Source organism: Arachis stenosperma, chromosome 7, assembly GCF_014773155.1.
Source record: "Arachis stenosperma cultivar V10309 chromosome 7, arast.V10309.gnm1.PFL2, whole genome shotgun sequence".
Lineage (NCBI taxonomy): Eukaryota > Viridiplantae > Streptophyta > Magnoliopsida > Fabales > Fabaceae > Arachis > Arachis stenosperma.
Window position 1 is genome coordinate 23,568,968 of NC_080383.1, and position 13,745 is coordinate 23,582,712.

General features: G+C 35.6%; 1 protein-coding gene across 4 annotated transcripts; it reads right to left on the reverse strand.

The window, feature by feature from the left end:
- Positions 1–386: 386 nt before the first annotated feature.
- LOC130940286 (mediator of RNA polymerase II transcription subunit 7a-like) lies at positions 387–9,040 on the reverse strand. Of its 4 annotated transcripts, none has more exons than XM_057868388.1 (7): positions 8,579–9,040; positions 5,353–5,675; positions 4,155–4,291; positions 3,230–3,299; positions 2,053–2,219; positions 1,887–1,960; positions 387–703 (listed from the first exon to the last, which is right to left on the reverse strand). In XM_057868388.1, the coding sequence occupies exons 3-7, from the start codon at positions 4,287–4,289 to the stop codon at positions 643–645; spliced, it is 507 nt and encodes a 168-aa protein (XP_057724371.1). In that variant the 5' UTR covers positions 4,290–4,291; positions 5,353–5,675; positions 8,579–9,040; the 3' UTR covers positions 387–642. The 4 variants fall into 4 exon arrangements, with proteins under 4 accessions (XP_057724371.1, XP_057724372.1, XP_057724373.1 ...); XM_057868389.1 differs by having other exon boundaries at positions 4,155–4,308; XM_057868390.1 differs by lacking the exon at positions 8,579–9,040 and adding an exon at positions 6,439–6,455.
- Between the last annotated feature and the right edge of the window lie 4,705 nt (positions 9,041–13,745).

Here is a 13,745-nt window from a genome sequence, read left to right on the forward strand (position 1 = left end):
GCAATGAATTTTGTGATTAAATTATTCCAAGACTCCCGATTGATGGCTTACTGTCACTGATCTTAAAAATACAAACTAATATGCATCATTATTACTGTAATTAAACATAGTATAAATTAACTACATTCCATAATAAAAAGTGCCCATTTAAGAAATTTTCAAAATTCTCTAGCCTTGACTTCAAAGTTGGAATTTGGAAAGCATATTGATTTATTAATCACCTTAAACATACTAGACTACTGTCAATATACAACTAATTAGATGTGTAGTTTTAGTAACAAGTTTAGTAATGAATTGTCACCGGTCAATATACAATTAAGAAAAATGAAGCGTGTAGAATTAGTACGGATGTGAAGAAAAAAATAGCAGTAAAAACAATAAAATCATGTTTTATTTCACCCATTTTTTATTTTTGCAAAATATTAAAAACATAAAATACTGAAAATAAAAATAGAAAAGAAAAACATTAAACAAACGTAACCGAAAATTTTCGAGGCAACACCAGAAATAGATTTAACATCACAAGCATAGCGTTCAATTCTAGACCACATGTATAAAGTAGAAAATCTATAAAGTTATAAATACATTAATTTCTCATATAGGGATCGGCTTTGCTAACTTGATTCAATGCAGAAAAATGTCCTATTGATCATCAAGTGTTGCTAGGGACTCGTTAAGTAGTCTTCGTGCCTCTTCTCTTCTCCTGAAAAGAAACATATGGTTAGAAAGAAAATAATACTAATGAGAAACATTTACAGCAAGCAGAAGCATGTGTTAGCAATTATACTACATAATCCATCTTAAAAAACATTTTTAAGAAAAGGGTGTTACATTATAGAACCTAAATGTTACACTAAAGTACCAAGGACTTCTTTAGAATTCAAACAATAAACATTAGGTGAATTGGTGAATTGTGTTTCCCCAATCAATTTAATGCAACTATCTTGGAATATTCACAGTTTAACTTTAGATCAAGTTTCAAAGGCACTGCAATTTCATTTTTTTAACGCAAGGTTACGTCAAGAATTGTCTTCTACAATTTAATAGTAGCAGTGCCATACCATAGGAAACCGTGTCAAGAATTCTGAATCTAAAAGCAATAAAGGGGGCCAGAAATCATCACAGCAATGACAGTTAATATCTCTCATTGTTTCTATTACATAAGTTATTATCCATGCAGCAGTTTTAAGTTTTAACCCTTCAAGTAAAACTGATCACAAACTCTAGAGGGATCTATCACAAATTATGGGCTATTAGCAAGGTGGCTACTTATGTCATCAAAGGAATCCAAAATACTTTAACAAAAAGCTGCTTTCCATGAAGGAAAAATGAAGCAGGTAATTAGACTTTATTGCGAAATATTATTCGATTCCAGAAATTTCTAGGAGCAATGATACTTGACCCTATTTTTTGGTGTCAAAGTTTAGACAACATCTCAATCATCAATCTTGTATGGAGATTTAATTTATGGCCCCACAATATATCATTAATGGCTGGGATGATGGTGTCTAAATTTTGACATAAAAAAGGGGGTTCTAAGTATCATTATTGAATTTATAGTTTACAAAGATATTCTAAAGGAGAGGTAAAAGAGGATGTGATTGTCAACCAATGGATACCAACTAGAAGGAAGCATCTAATGCAAGGATTAAGTACAAGCAATGAATGAACTAACTTGGGTAAACTGGTCAAAATTATTGAGAACACGATAGCTCACGAGGTAAAATCAACTAAATTGTTAAAGCCTAAATGCAAGGGCATGTGATGTCGCATAAGAACGAGAGCTCACATGAAAGAAGAATGTCATTTCAACATGGTGAACAGAGGAATATGTTCCAGGGTTTCAATTCGATTTAAAAAGAATATCAAGAAAACGTAATACATACTTCTTTATGTCCTCCACTGCTTCTTTACGACGCTCAATCTGAAGTTCCAAAATGTGAATTAATGTTGCTCTTGCCTACAGAGTAAACAAACATAAATAATGGCAAAAGAAAAGGAACAGCAGCATGACAGTTACATGCATATATTTATACTTAGAACATTATATACCTGATGAGGTCGCAAGGAATTTAAAAGGTGATGTAAGTTTTTGAATACAGTCGAAATCTCTTCAACTCTCCTTGCATACTGTGATGGTCTCTCAATAAGAATATCTGCAAGCTCCAAAATGTGTAGCTGCAATTCTCCATTCAGTGATCTCAGCTCCTTCTTGAAATCTATACAAGATCATAATCTTTTAATATGAGATGGAATACAAGATGATTTAAAGAGTATCGTCATTGATTATGCTGGGGCAACCTATAATGGAAGAGAAAATGCAGCATGAACCGTTTCTCGTCTTAAATTTACGCGCTGTAAAATGTGGATGCATGTACTAGCTTTAAAAATTTGCATGAGGATTATGTTATGTATGATGAAAATTCAATCAACTTAATAAATAAGATCGAAGCAGTAAACCTGGACACATGCATACCGCAAACTAGAGGACTCATTACCCTCGTTTAACCAGGTGTATGTATAAACTGCAAAATTGTAATTGATCTTGTCTCTAATGTTAGTGGCTCAGTGATTAATTACTCTTTCTTAGAGTAAATTTCCATGCAATTGATGTAAATCTGATTTCTATTTAGTAAGAGAACAACAATCATATATCCAACATCGGGCTCCCAAATAAATTGACAACAAGCCTAACATCTAAATTACTAAGCATGAATCAGCAAAAGCATTAATGCACAGTCCAAAAACAATACAAGCCTTCATGATTCATGAAGCAATCACAAAATTACATCATTGTTGAAGTCTCACTCTCACATTGGTCTGTAGATCGCCTTAACAAGTGTTTTGGAAACTCTCCTCCAATGAGCTAAATTTTGCAGTGGAGTTGGGCCTGCTTAATTATTGGGTCGTCTGCAGATGACTAGTTAAACACTTTACAAATGTCTAGTATTGATTGTGAGGGAGTATGTTATAGTTTCCCAGTACCTAAATAGTATTTTGCATTGCCCTACTACCCCTATAAGTTGGCTTCTTAGTAAAGTTAACCAACATTGTCTGGTTCAATCAAAAATTTATTATTTCTAATATGTGCCACATAGTTCCTTTTGTGACCAATCAAGTACTTTCCCATGCAAACACAGTCAATGTAATCAGATTAATAACAGTCGAAAGATCAACTCCTAAGCTAAAACAGAGCAAAATGAACATAGCAGAGTAAAAAGTAGCCTACCAACATTAGCCCCCTTTGGATAGAGTTGGCGCACCCCTTGTTCTTCCAGGCTTGGCAAAACATCACTAGTCTACGAGGGGAGAGAGAAAAAAAAAAAAAAGAAAAAAAGTATAAGGTCAATAAATATAGGATAAGTTGTTCATATGCCAAGGAGTTCAAAGCATAAAAATTTTGTGCACCAAACTCCTCCCAACTCTCATTATATATATTATAAATAGTAGATAGCATATATATGTATATATAATAATGTTGATTTCTATTTATACTTATTATCTATAAAACATAATATTATATTATTTGTTAGTTTACTTTATGTATAGATTATGGTATTAAAATTTATTTATTTAAATTTCAAAGATATTTATGGATACCTGACTAACGGTGGATATTTGTGGATACCCAGTTACCTCTACGGGTCACTACCTCCCCCCCCCCCCCCCCCCCCCCCTCCCCGAACACATTGACATTACCCTAAGAAAATATTTCAAAAATAAAATAAAATGAAATTCAGTATACCCATGTAATAAGAAAAGACTGCCAAACAGAAAAACAAAAATTCAGTAACAAACTGGCTAGATATATCTCTAACTCAGACATGTATAAGGTCACTGTAACAGCTTTCAAAGCCTACAAAAGCTCTTTGGGACTTCTTTTCATAAACAAAACAAGAAGAAATATAATGCGCCTTCACAAAGGATGAACCTAGCAACTTATTTGAGGGTTCTTCTCATAAAACATTTTACAGATAGAATAACTAACCTTAACGGATAGTTAAAATTTAAATATTCTAGTATAATCACCTCTCTATTAAGTACCTAGTCAAAGCCACTTACACCCATTTTACGCTCCAATCATTACATAGCTTATTCCAACAAGGCCATATTAAGCTATCAAATCACAGGGAAAAGAGGCCAAAAACACTTACAGTGTAGGTGCCTCCAAAACAAACGTAGGTCCCTTCTATGGGAGGAGGAGGCTCTGGAGCAGACTTAGGGTCCTCCAAGTAATCTTTGTAGAGCCTATAATATGGTGGGGGCGGCGGGTATGTTGCAGTTGCCATAACTAAAATAAAATCAATCCTAAAATATCAAACTTGCATGTCAACTTCAAATTTACATCACATAATTCACAGAAATAAATAAACAAAATGACAATTTAAAATTTATTTGAAATTGATGAATAGAAACTGGAACTGTGCAGTAATTAAACAATTGAAAGTTGGAAGCCTAGTTTGGTGTTTAGGGTGGCATTTAGGAAGACATGTAGACAATTTTCAACCCAACAATCATGAAATAAAGAGAAAAGTTAAACACCATTTTCCTGACATGTGCAGTGTGCACTTGCTTCATCAAGAGAGAGAAAATGTCACTGCTTCAAAGCAAAGCATGCAGAAAACGATTCTCAACCCTGTTAATTAACCTCCCATTATTTTCTTGCACATCTTTGGTTCACTTGGTTTTGCATTGAACCATTGTTTGTCCAGAATTATTGTATATGTCACTGATATGTAATACTTGGTACAGAAACACTCTGGAATTTCTCAAACTCAGATAAACTGCTTATGGATTTAGTTAGCGTATCCCATCGTAAAAAGTAGTTAAATGTTTTACCTCCTCATAGCTATAGTTCTATGATTCCAATTAGTCCATGAATTTAGTTTATACTAGTGTCTCAACAGCATGCTACACTTAAAATTCATAAAATCATGAATACCATCCAAACATAAATTAAAATAAAACAAGAGTCAGACAAAAATAATCTGAATCTCATTATCATTATGGGCAACGCTATTCGTTTGTGCTCTTCACTTGACCTATTTGCCATTTGAAATAATCTTAAAGCATCTAAAGTGTCACAAAAAAATGTCATAGAAGATGTTAAAAAAATCAACTCCAAACAACAATTAATCTATCAAAAAATCTAAAGTCTAAAGTTTCCAAAACACACATACTTTAGCTGTAATGTATATGCGACAATAAATATTCAAAAATTTCCAAACACACCCGAGTTCATACATATTTCATATAAATGAATATGTACATATATATATATATCATCAGATTTACAGATTTATATTTTTGAATTTTATCCAACAATAAATATTAAAAATAACAGAAGCTCACCGAGACAGAGGAGATGGCGGAGACTGGCAGATGCGGCTTCCACGGAGACGGCGCCGATAGAGGCTGGGGATCTGGGGTCTGAACGATGTCGTGGAGGCGTGGAGCTGACGAAGAGGAGGCTAAAGTTCTGGCCACGAAGGAGACGAGGCAGAGTGAGGAGTCGCCGATGAGGGAGGTGGTGAAGCCGGCGAATCGTGACTGGCGAGGCCCCCGGAGGTAGTGAGGAGGTGGCAAAGGGGATGAGAGGCAGTCTAGCAGGCAGTGGACAAGACTGAATGTGGGAGGCAGGCTGGAGGTTGGAGGACTGAGTAATACTTTGGTACCTATAAGCAGATTAATTAGCAAGGTTGCGAAAACTGGACCGGTCAATAAACCGGTAAGATTACTGGTTCAATGGTTTACTGTTTCGACCGAGATTCAACCGGTTTAATTAAATATTAAATAAAATTATTAAAAAACTTATATATAATTTTATAAATTGAATAAAGAGAGCGAAAGTGAAAATCTTTGGACTGCATAAACGTGTAAAGAGAAAATATTTCTAGAAATCAAACTACTAAGACCCTGTATATCCCCATCATTATGTCTAGTTTGGCATAGTTTCCAATATCTTCTTGCTTTATTTTTCTGACTTCTTCTCTTTTATAAAGAAGAATATCACTGAAGGAGTATAAGATCAAAAATCAGTCAAAAGAAGAGCTATTAACTATAAAGCATCAGTATCCAATCTCTTAACATGTTTGACAAGGAACATCCTCTAAAAAAATCCTGAGCTTCACACCAAATAGATCCCAAACGTCTAAGCCTATCCTATATAACTTGTTTGTTAGAAAATCTGCCACTGTATGTGCAAATTGCTCTCCATCCAAATTTTCCATGAACCTTTCAAATGCCAAACACATTGAAGGTTGCAAATTAACACTTTTCATCATACAAACAGCAAGTAACTCCCCCCCCCCCCCCCCCCAAAAAAAAAGACTAATTGCGCTGGTAGCAATTCAACCACTCAACTATCAACAGAAAAATAAAAGAACGATCAATCAGAGAGGAAATGGTCATGTGAAGAATATGAGATCTAATATATACCTCCAAGACTGCAGGAGTAACTAATCAATGACAAACTTTGGGGATTAGGGTTCTTCTTTCGGTTTCAAAATTTTACTTCAGTTTCAGAGAGGAGAGGAGAGTTAGATGAGTGTGGGACTGGGTTACGGTGACAGAGGCGGCCGACGACAGAAGCTACGACCCGACCTTCCGACGACGACGGCGACAGAAGCATCAAACGGACCACCCGACGACGATGATAGCGACAGAAGCTTCAAGTAGCGATGGTGGCAACGGCTGGTGGCCACTGCCGGTGCCGATAGTGGTAAGGACAGTGGAGTGGAGGCGTTCCTTCTGGCTTCAGCCTTCAGCTCGTTGAGGAAATTAGGGTTCGAACTTCGAAGGGGAGAGGGAGGCGTTAGGCTCGAAGGGATTGGGTGGTTTAGTGGGTTTTTGGGTGTTTTGACCAAGGTTCTGAAAACCGGACCGGTCATCAAACCGTTTTAATCACTGGTTCATTGGTCCAACCAGTCCAACCGGTGGTTCAACCGAAAAAATTGTTTTAAAATAAAATAATAAATAAATTATAAAGGACCAAAGATAAGGGTACTCCAAGAACTCCTACTAGATGCAACATCATTCAACATTATCACACATTCTCACACACAAATACAAAGCCTTAACTCAAAGAACAACCACAGCAAGTGACTTGGAAAGAAAATGTAAACACAGAACAATCACAAGCATACACAACATGTGAATATTATTATAGCAAACATAATAACAAAATAGCTCTTCTAATGTGTCACCGAAAATATCCCAGATAAAAAAAACTACATAATCTGATCCACTTGATTCAGAAAGTTACATATATTAGAAAAATTAAGAATCAACTAAAAGAAAAAGAAGAGGAAGGCCTGGCTGATTCGATTCAATTGCCTGAGATGAAGAATCAAACAGGGTTGAGAAGCTAAGAGTTTAGATGTTAAACCTCAATATTCAAATAACATGACTCCATTATAGTTATTATTACACCTTCTAATGTCACAAAGTCAATATATATTATAGTCCGTTGACACTTGTGTATTCACAACTTGGCCCTCATCATTCTGATTCATTCCTTAAGTAGAAGAAAAAGTCCCAATCAGATTTCGTTACAATTTTATCCAGAGAGTTGGGGTTTTGGTTCGGAGTTCATGCCGATGATGATGACAAGAGGGATGAATCCGTGAATCAGTAACATAGGCAGTGCAAATTTTAACAAAGCTCATCACAATGATTAACACAACAAAAAGCACTGAAGGAACAGTGAATCAGTAATATAGGCAGTGCAAATTTTAACAAAGCTCGTCACAATGATTAACAACAACAAAAAGCACGGAAGGAACAGTGAATCAGTAATATAGACAGTGCAAATTTAAAATTTAAAAGTTATCAATTTAAAATTTATCATCAAATACAATCAGTGAGCAAAGGCAATCTATCAAGCTCTAACTGAGCATTCTGTTCTGATTCTGTGACTGGGAAGCAACAAATTCAAGTTACAGCAACAAATTTAACAAATTAAATCGCAGCAACCTAGCAATTTAGCAAATTAAAACAACAGCAGCCCAACAATTTAGCAAATGATCAACTTAACAAGTTCAAGAACTGAAAATCACAGCAAAAACAAAAAAAAATTAGAAGTGACAGAAGAACAACAAAACAACAACACAAGAACAATTAGCAAATTAACAAGTTCACAATTACAGTTAAAATTTACCAGAAGAACACTAATGCAAGTGGAATCATCATGCTAATATGTTTTCAGCAAAGATGCTATTTGTGCAGCTAAAATTTCCTAATTACTAAGATCCAATTATTCTAATTTCACATGCAATCAACCTACTAAGTTTCTAAAAGCTAGAAATTATAAAACCAACCAGAAATATGGTTAAAGCATTTCATCAAACATCTTGAGTGCGGTAAAATTAAAACGAAATAAGAGAATTCAAAGCTTAATATCGATGTGATAGAGAAGAGAACATAACTATTGTAACTTTAATTCAGCCTATGAAAAAATCCAAACCACTACCAAATCAAATAGTTACTTATTGTCATAGAAATTAGAAGTTGCAGAGTTTGAAGCAGAGTATTGGTGTTGTGTGAGTGTATTGTCTGGTTGCGGGTTTAGGGAACTTACGGCGGCGACAAAAGAGAGCAGTTCGACGGCTAGGTGGAGCGCGCGGGTTGGTCGGAGAGTTTGAAGCAGAGCAACGTGGCTTCCAGACGAACACGAATGCGAACTCGAATGGTGAACGGCGAGTGAACGCGAACGATGAACGCCGAGCGAACGTGAACGCCGAAGAACGCGAACGAAGACGACAGCTGAACGAAGATGCGAACGTGAACGGCAAACAAACGGCGATGGAAGCGCGGCTGAGCAGACAAAGACGACGGACGCCGAGCTCGAGCAAGTAGCCGCGATCGGTGACAGCGAACAGGGGTTGAAGACTTGGAGCACGAGGAAAGTTAGATAGATGGACGGATGGCGAACTTTGAGTGCGACGGACGGCGGCAGTATGCCACTCCTTGCGGCGGTGGTGTTGGCCTACAGTGCTAGGGTTTTTTGTCTGGGTTTGTGTGATTTCTTTCTGAACGAAAGAAAGATAGGGAGGAAGGGAGAAAGAAACGAAGGAGCTTCCATTTTGTGTAAACCGGCCGGGTTCCGGTTCGGTCTGACCCTCCGGTTCTATGCCGGTTCAACGGTTTTTACCGGTTTTCTGATTTGCCGTCAAAATCGTTATTGTTGTCGGTTCACGGTTGAATCGGTCCGACCGATTGGTCTGATCCGATTTTCAAAATCATGGTTTTGACTGTTGTTTTTTTTTTTTTTTTGCGCCGCTGTTTCTAATGAGAATGGCAAAACCAGACTTTTAAAAAACCCAGTAAGTTCGGCTGGTTTACCGGTTAACTACTAATTTGACCGGTTTTTTAACCTTTTTTTACAAAACGATTTTAGGACTCAATCGGACCGGCTAGATGACCGGTTCCCAGTTAACCCAGTCAAACTAGCCGATCCAATCCGATTTTTAGAACATTGTTAATTAGATAATACGAAGATATATTCTATTATATAAAAATTGAGTTTTTGCACTTAATAACGAATTTTTTAAGAGCCAGATTTATTTTTTTAATTTGTTAAATTGAATTTATTATAATAAATTAATTATATCAATTAATTAATTTAATTGGACATTTAAATATCATACAATTTATTATAATTTCTATCCATTAATTAGTTGAAATTCAAACTAAGTGATTATTTGTTAATAAATTATTATTTATGAGTAATATATATTAATTATAATCATAAATCAAGTTATTTTATATTAAATAATTTATATAACAGTAATTTTATTTATTATCATAAATACTAAATTAAATAAATCATTATTACTTTTAATTTGGAATTAAATGAGAATAAAACTAGAGATACTATTTTACTTAGGTTGTAGGGTTTAATGAGTATCATACTCAAATGTAAATAGTGAGTTCAGGATTTTAGTCCCCAACGCATCAAAGCTGCTTCTGTATAACTCTTTTTCTATTAGAGGAGTTGTGATTCAACCCTATTAGACATACGAAAAGCTTTTGTTGAGAAAAATCAAAAAACCAAAACTCTATCAACTATGCTCATGAATTCAGGTACGCTTCCACGCTTTTAGCTATCTTTCTTTAAAATTTAACATGGATGATCTTGGGGTTAAAAATTCTAAAATTTTCAATATATTTAACTATATTCTTTTTTTCTTAAATAAATCCAAACTTTCACTATTTTTTATGAAATAGAGATGAGAGGATGTGCACAAATATATAATGTGACGACAAATCACTATTCAAATATTGCATAAAGACTTAAATGGTAGATGTTACATTTATGCTTGTATGCAAGAATGGTTGTATTCATAGTACTCGAATCTTAATAAAATAGGTTGCTATTGCTTCTTATATATTACCCAAATGGAGTAGATTTCCTTGCTTGGTTTGGGGTTGAGTAATTGGAGCCACTTGAATTGTTATATTCGACTGTTGATTGGTAATTGAATATTGCTATTTAGCTTGAAACTCGCCAACTTTAGTTCTTCTCTATGAAGTGACTAGGACTTGTGAGTTAAAGTTAATTGTTTCACTTGACTTTCCTTCACTTGTTAGAGGATAACTAAGTGAGAGCAATGAGCTTTTACCATCACACTTGGGAAAGACAATGAGGATAGAAATTCGGATTCTCACCCTTAACCAAGACTTTTTATATTGATTAATTACCAACTCTTGCTAGTTAACTGTTGCTCTAATTTTCTAGTTATTTATTTTTCTTGTTCTCAACTTCAAAAATCTCCAGGAAAATCAAACCCAATAATTTACTTCTTGTGTCAACTCCTAGGGAAACGACTCAAGATTCTACTCCCGGTTATTGAATTTAATTGTGACACACTTTTTAACTCTGATTAGCGAAAATCTCGTCGGTTAAGACTATACTTGCGACTTTGATTTGGAAAAATATTTTTGGTAATCTTGACCGACATTTATCTGCTCGTCAGGGAGCAAGGAAGCAGCGTGGACACTCCCTAGTGAGCGTTCAACACCTACTCAACCAAGTTGGACGCCAAGCTCAGCCTAAACACTCACCAAGTGGGTCCAGAAGTGGATTTTTTTACCTTTAGCTTAGTTTATCTCATTTTTATAATTCTTAATTATTAGTAATATCTTTTAGGTCTAGTATTTACTATAAATAAGAGACTTCCTTCTTCCTGAGGATTATGCCTCCCAGGAGGAGAGAAGCACATACACATTATTTTTATACATTATGAGCAACTAAATCTCTTAGGTTAAGGTTAGGAGCTCTGCTGATTCCTATGGATTAATGCAATTACTTTTCTACTTCAATCTATGTTTGATTCTATTCTATGATTCATTTTCATTCTCCATCCTTATGAATTTGGGGTATGACCTCCCTGTTCTACATGAGCTCTTTACGAGTCCTGACTCGGATATTATTGAGCTACAGCTCGAGAGTGCATCATGGGTTCCAACAAGTTACTTGGGCTGATTGGGACCTGTGACATGAAATCCCGTTAGTCAGGGGTAATTAAGGTTCCTATGGCTCTAAGGGCTAATCATAGAGCGTCATTCTTTGATCTGGAAGATCCGACCTTGTTTGTGGCGTTTTGAGTAGGATCATCAAGAGATTGAATTGCGTGCGCTTCACCCTCTCCCAGATTGATCTAGCCTGTTCGGGTGTTTGGTTTGGACCTGAGGAGATTAATGACCACAACCAATGGCTTAATCACTTACAACCTTGCCATTGAAGGAATCATTCATCGTTTGAGTAGTTAGTATGACGTGTTAATCCAAAAGAATAAGCATCTCTGAAACCTTAACTGATCTCTCACTACTGTTTCTATGTTTTATTATTATTCCTTGTTTATGCGCCTACAACTATCTTTCTATTCGCCTGACTAAGATCTGCAGGATGACCACAGCTTGCTCAATCCGGCAATCCCGTGAGATTCGACCCTCGCTCACCTGAGGTATTATTTGGACGACCCGGTGTACTTGCCGGTTTAATTGTGCAAGTCACATATTCGCGCACCAACCGGTGGTGCAGATTTTTCAAACCACAACTTACTGGCAAGTACACCGGGTCATATCAAGTAATAAACTCAGATGAGTGAGTATCGATCCCACGAGGATTAATAGACTAAGCAAGCAATGGTTGATTAATTGTTTTAGTTAGACAAGTTGAAATAAAAGTTTTGATGATCAAATAGCATAAAAGACAATAAATTAAGAAAAGTAAATAGTGAATAGTTGAGAAAATAGTATGAGAATGGAGTTAAACCTTTGGAGATGGTTAAATGTCCATATTAATATTCAATGTCAACTACCTTGATCATGCAAAGATTAAATTTATGAAAAACTCTAAGTGATTGAATTCCTATTCCTAGGTAATTCAATCTCCTCTAATCCAACCAACCGTCAAATTCTGATCTATAAGCCACACAAACCCTAAGAATCCAAAAATGATGTAATTATATGTCACATATCACATTAAGTTTAGATAATTAAGCAGTTGTGAGAAAGGGTTTCAAGCTGTAATTCTAATTATATAACTTTTGTAAGATTCAAGAGAATTCAAATTGGATTAGAGTTATTTTCTAATACACACCAATCCGTAGAATGAAGAACAAAACCAATTCTTAAACATTAATCAATGTATCAAGAGTAGAAGAACAAATAATTGTTAATCCATCAAAGTAAACAGAGCTCATAACTTTAACAGTGGAGGTTTAGTGGCTCATAATGTAAAAAAGAGCCTAAGAGAGAAAAACTGTAAATTATGAAATGAGAATTAGGAGAAGAGAAGTCCCCCGCGAGGGCGAATCTCTATCCTATTTATAGTCCTAATTGAAATTGGTTTTAAACTTAAATTAAAACCTAATAAATCTTTTCTAATCAGTTATTTGATTTTTTAAAAAAAATCAAAGATATGCCTTCCGTTGATATGTTGCACGCATGTAGTCCCCATTCTAATTCACGCTATTGACGCTAAACGCTGGTGATTGGGCATTTAGCGCCACCCATACAGTGAGCATTGCATATACTTCAATGTTCCCAACGCTAAACGCCGGTAAGGTGGCGTTTAGCGCCAAATGTCCAGAGATATTTGTACAATTTATGAGTCCTTCGGTGCAAAACGCTGAGTCATGGCATTTAGCGCTATCTGTTCAGAGAAGAATTGGTCCTTTTGAGCTCGCACTGCTGTGCATACGCGCAGCAAATGCGTACGCATGACTTCTCTTATTGCGCCAGTGATGCGTACGCATGCATGATGCGTACACATGAGCCTCTTTTGCTTCTTCATGAATTTTTCACCAATTCTCCATCCAAATGCTATCTAAAAACAATAAAAAGCCACAAAAACTCAAAGTAGCATCCAATGGGACATAATTCACTAAAAATTCTCTATTAAATCAACAGAATACTAGAAAAATCATATAGAAAAGACACTAATGATGCTCACGCATCAACCGGGTTTATGGAAGAAGCACGTCTGGAATCTGTTGCTTCCTTGGACAATCCCTAAACATGTGGTCAAGCAAGAAACAGACTATCATTGTGTTACTCATAGCCGAGGCCGAATATATAGTTGCTTCTTCTTGTTGTTCTCAATTGACATAGCTTAAAACACAACTTGGAGATTACAAATTTCAAGTCAATAGTATCTCTTTATTTTGTGACAACATGAGTGCAATTAACATTTTCTAAAATCCTATTTTGCACTCAAGAACTAAGCACATTGAAGTGAG